The 8,090-nt window shown below is 35.9% G+C and overlaps 1 protein-coding gene across 2 annotated transcripts; it reads right to left on the bottom strand.

The window, feature by feature from the left end:
* Positions 1-825: 825 nt before the first annotated feature.
* LOC122277433 (tRNA 2'-phosphotransferase 1-like) lies at positions 826-5,684 on the bottom strand. 2 transcript variants are annotated; one of them, XM_043087408.1, is made up of 8 exons: positions 5,403-5,684; positions 5,008-5,115; positions 4,683-4,830; positions 3,732-3,821; positions 2,554-2,608; positions 2,329-2,451; positions 1,218-1,274; positions 826-1,089 (listed from the first exon to the last, which is right to left on the bottom strand). In XM_043087408.1, the coding sequence occupies exons 1-8, from the start codon at positions 5,579-5,581 to the stop codon at positions 965-967; spliced, it is 885 nt and encodes a 294-aa protein (XP_042943342.1). In that variant the 5' UTR covers positions 5,582-5,684; the 3' UTR covers positions 826-964. The 2 variants fall into 2 exon arrangements, with proteins under 2 accessions (XP_042943342.1, XP_042943343.1); XM_043087409.1 differs by having other exon boundaries at positions 5,306-5,430.
* Positions 5,685-8,090: the final 2,406 nt, after the last annotated feature.

Raw genomic sequence — 8,090 nt, 5'->3', positions numbered from 1 at the left:
AGTTTACGCTTTTACATCACCGCTGTAGAGCGGCCAGATCAAATCATCTCATGATAACGTAAGATCTGATCACTCAAATAGTTTGATCTGGAAAACTATCTCAGTATCTTCTGAAAACTTACCTTTTAAACTTATGGCTCAACACAAATTGATACTATATGACCTGACTAAAGTAGGCCTTGCTTAGTAACCGAATTGTCTCTAAAGTTGGAGATAGTTTTGAAGTAAAAAATGACTTTATTCCCAAATATTTAACATACGGGGTTAACACTTCAAAATTTTCTCAAAGATCCCAAACTCAAATAAATAAATAAATAAATAACAACTAAGAAAAATTTTAAAATTATTTTTTAAATCATTTTATAAATTCTAGCTGAAAATTCCTCACATCCATATATATTGTTATAATCAGTCCCACCACTTTTTTATACTCTATCAAACCATCATCTTAAAAAGATTTGTTGTTTTGCTTTCCCCCAGAAGATAGGGACTGCATAAAATCTTGAACCCTGGCTCAAGCAGAAATTACAAGTGTCACGTTAAATCCTTCATTCGATTTCTGTCTTGAATGTCTTAGCCAGCGATATAGTTTGAGGCCTTTCAGGAAAGGAATGTTCGACCAAACTCTTGTGTTGGTTTAAACCAAACCCGATTCGATCAAACCGAGCCAGGGTGTTGAAGCCTGCTCAACATTAGTACTTGCATCAACATGTTGAGATTCCCACCTCCTATCCTTGAATCTTTGTCACACCAATATAACCAAGCAATTTTAAACGCACCATAAGTAGCAACAAAGGGATACCCAAACAACAACCTGCACTCACCTTTATACAAACCAAGATTTTTATTGATCAAGTAATTAACAAATTTGGAACAGATAAGGTAATTGACCAAATGAAAACCACTACATATCTCATTGAATGGACATGTGTGAAGGAAAATAGACTCCTAATCTGATACAGGTTCAGAAGAGGATGGGTTTCCTGTCTGGCCATGATTCTATCTTTTCAAAGTACTTGACTGGCACAATCCCATCGAAACCTTCAGTTAAAATAACATTGTTATCTGAAATGTAAAGCTTCATTCCCTCTGCAATAAAAGTTGCAAAGCACCACATTAGAAACAAGAGTAGAAAATATATATATCATAGATGCTTGGATGACGATGAACAAAATTCAAGACACTTTCTGGAAGGGGAAAAAATTTGCCAAACTTGCCTTCCAAAGCTTTTCTGACATCAAGGAAGATCAACACATTGACATCCCGCCTCATACCTGGAAAAATTACGAACCAGGAAAATGATCAAAGTCAGCGTAATATTGGATTCAGATGAATGCATTGTTTGGATACTGTATGATCATGAAGTACTGTAGTTCTAGATGACAGCCAACACAACCCCCTAAAAGAGTTATGTCGTGTCCTGTTCAAAATTAGTGCTCCAAAACAATGTTGAGGCCTGGTAGAACAAGGCATTAATGCCAAAAGGGTCCATAAAGAATGGCAAGTTAGATGCATGGGCGTAACATAAATAATGGGCAGCACTGCCATAGACTTCTGATGAAGACAAGTTCACATGGTGGAAAAGTACATGTATATGCCGCAAAAGATGCATAAGGCTCCATGATGGCAACAACTGTCCGGTGATTTGAGACCTTGTATTTTGGCAGACGCTCCCAACACTCACATCTCAAAGAGCATAAAAAATCCAGAAAACAAATGATGTTGCTAAAACAAGCCTAAATTACATTTGATGAGCATATCCAATAATTGGTGAGTACCAAAATAAACACCAGAACCTCTGACATTATTTTGGCTTAGTCAGTGGCCAATTTGTTGTAGAGTAATGCTACAAGGCACACTCCTATCCCACTTTTATCCAACTATGTAAAATGCGGCACTTTTATCACCATTGGATCTTCCTGCATATTTTCTTTAAAATTCAAAGGTTGATGGGCTATGCCACCTCAACATAGTGGGATCGGAGTAGGATGGGGGTGTAGTTTCTAGAAATTTCCTCCTGTATGAAATACACTTACCAAAAAACAATTGTTGTATGAAATGCAATTAAACTTTTCAGGTCCAGGGACTTTCACATTGGCCATATGCACATATCAAAATAAAAAATCTTGTCTTCCCCCTGCCTGGTACTTGGGGCCAAATTATTGTATGACCCATCTATCAGACCTAGAGGGAGAAGGTCTTGGAAAGCACAAGACATACTGGAGTCTTTATCATAGGAGTTTTGCAGGCGGGCTTGGGGGGTTTGGAGGGTACAATGTCATGCATCATAAATTCTAGATGGAAAAGGAACTAAAACTGACACATTACCACTTATTACTTCCCCATCTGTTGGCAAACCGCATGAAAAGTGAACATGCAATCTTTTCATGCGTTTCAGACCGGACTCCAGAATCAATTCCAAATTCTTCACATAGGTTCCGTGTACGCACACTGCATATTGTCAGGAAAAAAAGCAGTGAAGCAAACAAAAAAGGCAGAATAGGATAAGAAACAGTTATGACTTTTGTTTTAAAATCACAAACATATATTTACCTGGAACTTCTTCAGCTAAAAGGATTGGTTTCAACAAGCTTTCCGACTCAACTGTCTGCCAATTAAACCAAATAAGAAATAGTTTAAAAAATCTATGCATGATCAGTTGACACTCAAATGATTGCAAAATCATAATGATGGGAAAGGAACATTAGGAGGCTCTCATAGGCTGGTACTACAATAAAATGAAAAACAGAGAATTTGAAACTTCTAGTAGAAAACAAAATCCAATAACAGTATCAGTATCAAGCATTGTGAAAAGTGATACAAACAATCTATAAAAAGAGTCAAAATGATTTTGATTTAAGGGTAGACAATTAAACAAACTTTGAGAAACATATCTGCTTAAGGGAAACAGCGGCAACTTAATACTACAGTTGGTGCGATAGAAGTAATAGAGAAGGGATAGGCTGAAAAGTAATGAGAGTTAACCTCCCCCTCATCTTTTTCAGTAGGAAGAAAATTAGCGAGAGAGCACATATTTTTAGCGTCATGCACTTATTTGTGGTTTCACTCAAGACAGTGGAACTTTCATAAAATTTTGCAGCAGAGCTAAATCTCCCTCCTCCAATCATCCCACTTTTGGGCTTTTTGTGGGCCATGGGCTGGGAGGGTTTTCTGCCCTCCTTCATCCATACAATAACATACAGATCCTCCCTCCTCTATCCATACCTGATCCAATCCCTCAAAATAAAAAGTAAAAAAATTCAAGCATTTATGTTCCTTGAGACATGAAAGTGTGTATAAGAAACCTATATACATATTCCAAAAAAATATATATATACCATTCACGATTTTAGCTAATGCAAGTGATCAAAAACCTTGTAATAAAGCATAGCTTTGTAACATGATATACCAGTTGAGCAATGGCAAACAATTTGTACCACAGATCTCCATAGTTTAAAGAGAATTATATTGGAGTTAGCATCTGTTTACATACAAGGGTCTCTATCATTCAGAGAGAATTCCCAGAGTTGATACATTTATTCAATAATTTTGACCACATACTGAAGGAACACAAGCAGATACATTTGAGGCAACATAATCCCAGTGAGTTATTAAACGCTAAAAGGAGCATTTAGAGGTTATATTCAGCCGGATACAATGATTCTCACAGACTGGTAATTAGAATTAGAACATGTACACATCTTCATTGAAGAAAAAAACTGATACTTCACCGTTATTGAGTGGCCTTGGTTTGCACGTATCCAAAGCTCCCCATTTTCTTCCAAGAGGCTGAAACGCTGCTTATTATCCTTTCTGACAGCCTAAACAATGCAATCTCAAGAGAAATATGTGTTTGTTAAAGAATTTTCAGCACTAGCATTTTAAGGAAAAGATATAAGACAGAATCCAGTACCATGTACGCAATGCACGGGAAATATGATAAAATGATTAATAAAAAGTGTTAACATCATTTGTTCTATATATTGAACATGTTACAAGGTCGTAACATTTTAAAGCAAGTGTGTAGAGGTAAACTTTGCAAGCAAAACAGGGATTATTTTTTGTGGTCCAATTCTGGTCTTGGAATAAAGTAACCTTAACAGCACTAGACCGATGTAAGTTGTAACTACATGATGGTTAGGCAATGTCTGAGAAAGAGTCAATAGACCAAGGTTTCAAGGAAGAATAGACCTTTAAAAAACTGCATTGGTAACATTTCCATGATCAACTATACATTAACATAGAAACTTCACACTTAATCAAGTGAGATTAATCCGTAGTAGCCACAACCGCCTAAACCCCAACCACTTCAACATTGATTGTAAGGGCCAACCAGCCAAGTCAAGGTGTACATAATATATGGTTTTGAAAAAGATTATCTTTCCGCAAACATATCACACATTAATTCAAGTAGAAAATATTTTTACATAAAAAAAAAAAGCACTTCAACATACAATTAGCCCCTAACAAGTTGCACGCCATATTTCACCAGTACAGCCAGAGAACGGTTTCTGGTATCTTCCATAGTAGTTATAGAAATAAATTAGCATTTAAAAAAGATGGTGAAAGTGCGTTAGTACTCAATATCATGGTACTCCAGGCCAACAGCGAAGCAGAAAGTTTAACGGGACGAAGTGAAAAAAAGAAACATATGAAAACGAGATTGATATTCAGAAACAGACCTCCCTAATATCATCAATGGTGTGTAATTTTAACTGAATATTAGCGAAAGTCTTAATATTCAGCTTTAAAAGATCTTGAACCTTCACGTAACCATCACTCCGCAAATTCAAATTCAACTCAGAGGCCATATGGCGTAAAATACGTGTCCTGTACACGAGAAGAAAAAAGCAATGAAAGCCTTCAAAGGAGGATTAGTTCTAGTTTTGGATGAGCATTTGGTGTTTCATCCTCAAATTTACAGAAAAATTATAAAGCTGCATCTTTTAAAGATAGCATGATGAGAAGACAAGCATTACAAGCAATGGGTCAAGAAGTAGTGCTTACAATAGCCTTCCAAGAGCATCAATCTTATCTTTGCCAGAGCCACCACCCCCACGCCCTCTTGATTTCTCTCTATCATTTCTCATCTCCATACCCCTTCCTCTTCCACCGCTGCCCAATTTTTAGTTGAAGAAATAAAATTCACAGCAACAAAATCATAAGTAAATCAATTACACACATACAAACACTGATGATTATCAGTTTGGCTGCCGATAAAGATTTTCCCACTTGATTATTAGTTATCCATCATTTTAAAAGCAATAGAAAATAAATAAAGAGCAAAAATAGTAATATATCTGACTTGTCTAATAAAGTTTCCATCCTAGAATTCATTTTTCCTTCTCTTTCTCTCGGTCTTCACGGAAACCAAACATACGGGGATTGAGGGAAACAATCACCTTCTACTGGAATGGGCAAAAGTAGCAAAATTAGAGCTGGTGGCATTTGTCTTTTCCATGAAACCTAGGGCAGGACTCCGATTGCGCAGAGAGAAAGCAGTTACGGGTACAGGTGGCAGGAAAATACGGCAGTACCATAGAAATCGGATGCTGCTGGCGGTAGTCAGAGAAGCCCACATGAATCCGTGGACGATGCTGGAGGTTTGCGTGTGGGCAACAAGGGAAACAGTGGTGGCGGGCGTGGTGCAAGTTATACGCTGCGCCGCAGTGTAACAATTTACCACGGAGTCATGGGAAATATTGAATAGAAAAAAAATTATAAATTAAACTAACGAATTTTTTTTTTTTTATACATTTAAGAAAGGGTTCGAACTTCACACTTGATCCTATTTAGTTATACAAATGAGATAAAATGAGATGAGATATTTTAAATAATAATAAATAAAATATTATTATAATATAATTTTTTTAATATTAATTTTATATTGAGATTCGAAAAAATTAAATTATTTATTATATTTTATATAAGAATTTAAAAAAATTATAAAATTGTAAAAATAAATATATTCATAATTATTTTATTTTTAATTGATATTTTACTCAAATAATTTGTATAAAACTTCATTTGAAGTACATTGTATCAATCCCTGAGAGCTAATCTAGAAATTATAAATTTATAATGAAAAAGTATTACTATTTTAAATTTAATAATAAAGAAATCAAAAGTTCAAAAAATTGAAATCAGGCTCCAAATCGAAGAATGACAGATTGATTGAACCGAGCATTCATGATAGATTTTAAATGGTTATTACAATATTAATAAGAAAAATTAAAAAATATACATAATGCGTTTTAAGCAGTTAAAATTATGTAAAAAAGATTTTACAATATGAACTCATTGACTAGTTTTGATGAGAATATTATATGAATCTAAATAGTTCCAATAAACATGTAATTGATTTATCTGAACTCAATTATCAACATTTTTGTCTCAAACATTCCAGTCTAAGAAGAAGATAAATATCAAAATATTTTGTATACAATCACTACTTTGAATATAAAATATTAATGTCTCTCTTAATGTCTTATATTCGAATAAGTAGAGTAAATGATTTCATGTTTTATCTTCTAAATTTTTATATCCTTTCTGAGCACCAGAATCTGACTCTGACTCCAAAATTTAAATTTTTCCGAATTTGAATTCCGACTCCAAGTCGGTGCAAAGTCAGATTTGTTTTAGCTATTGATCATTCCCTGCCAAATCATACAAAACAATGTACAAACATTATCTCAATGATGCATAGGAAAAAAAAAAAAAAAAGATCAACAAATGATACTTGGCTTGGACTCTGGGGTACAATAGATCTAAGATATTAAAAAAAAAATTAAGATTTTGAAAAAATACCGAGAGGGGAGACGCCGAGGATGCCTGGAGGAGAAGGAATCGGCGGCGAGGAATAGGAGTGGCCGACAACTAGGGAAAGTGGCTGGGGCATGATGGGAGAAGAAAGGGAGAGAGAAGCAACGGCCCAAGGGTCTTTAGTTTTCTCCCCCACAGGCTTGAGAGAGTGAGATTGAGAGTTGAGTGTCTAATGAGATCGCCGAAGCTTGGGACGGAGTTTAGGGACCCTAAGTTCTAACCAATCTTAACGACGCCGTTTTCTCCTATAAAAACGACACCATTGTGATTATCCATTGGCTGCATATGCTTCTAATTATTCATTATCCTTTTTTTAAAGGAAAATATTATAGATACAAATGGATTATACACACTGACGTGGCAAGTGTGCCACGTCTTCCGCTATTTTTCTTCCTCTTCCTTTCTCTCCTTTCAATTTTTTTTCTCTTTTCTCCCCTCCTACCTCTACCTTATCTCCCGCACCGGCCATGAAGACCACCATTGCCCCCCTTGTGCCACAGTACTCAGGGGCATTACTCCGAGAACAGAAAATGCTAATGGTCCACATGGTGGCTGCTGACACCCCTGTTGCGCCTCTGCGTGACTAGGCCGAGGAATTAACGGCCATTGCCGCGCTCGTGCATCATCCTGTGGCTAGGTAGTTCTGCTATCGCATGCTTGTTGTCACATGCTCCATAGCTCCACCATGCCCTACTCTGTCGCCTCTCTCCAATCTCTCTTTCTCTCTCATCACTCTCTCTCAATCCCGTGCTCAGCGGCTCAGATCGGCAATAGTGTTGCCACACCACTACGATCCACTGTCACATGCTATTCGTCACCAATCCACAACTCTATCGTACCCTGCTCTACCAAATGGTCTCTATTTTGAGTGTGATGGTCGGTGGGGAGAGAGAGAGAGAGAGAGAGAGAGATGGAAAAAAAGGTGACATGACACACTATTAGTTTGCCACATCAATGTGTGGGATTCCTTTATGGAATCCCTTTATATCTTTAGCAGCTCTCTTTTTTAAAAGGATAATGATAGGTTTATTATCTCTTACTAGTCATTTACTACTCCCTTTATTTTTTTTAAATTGTTTTACTTAATACTTAACGAATTGAATATTAGTGAAGTTGTATAATTTTTTTAATTTTTTCTTAACAATTAAGGATGTTAAAAAAATACTTAAAAGAAAATAATAAAAAATTCAAATATACTATAGAATAGTAAATGAATAGTATGAGGGTAGCAAGCCTATCATTATCCTTTTTTTAATCAAGCCTTTATA

Source organism: Carya illinoinensis, chromosome 9, assembly GCF_018687715.1.
Source record: "Carya illinoinensis cultivar Pawnee chromosome 9, C.illinoinensisPawnee_v1, whole genome shotgun sequence".
In the NCBI taxonomy this organism is placed as follows: Eukaryota; Viridiplantae; Streptophyta; class Magnoliopsida; order Fagales; family Juglandaceae; genus Carya; species Carya illinoinensis.
Note: the sequence above shows the minus strand (reverse complement) of the source record. Positions and strands in the feature narration are given on the sequence as shown.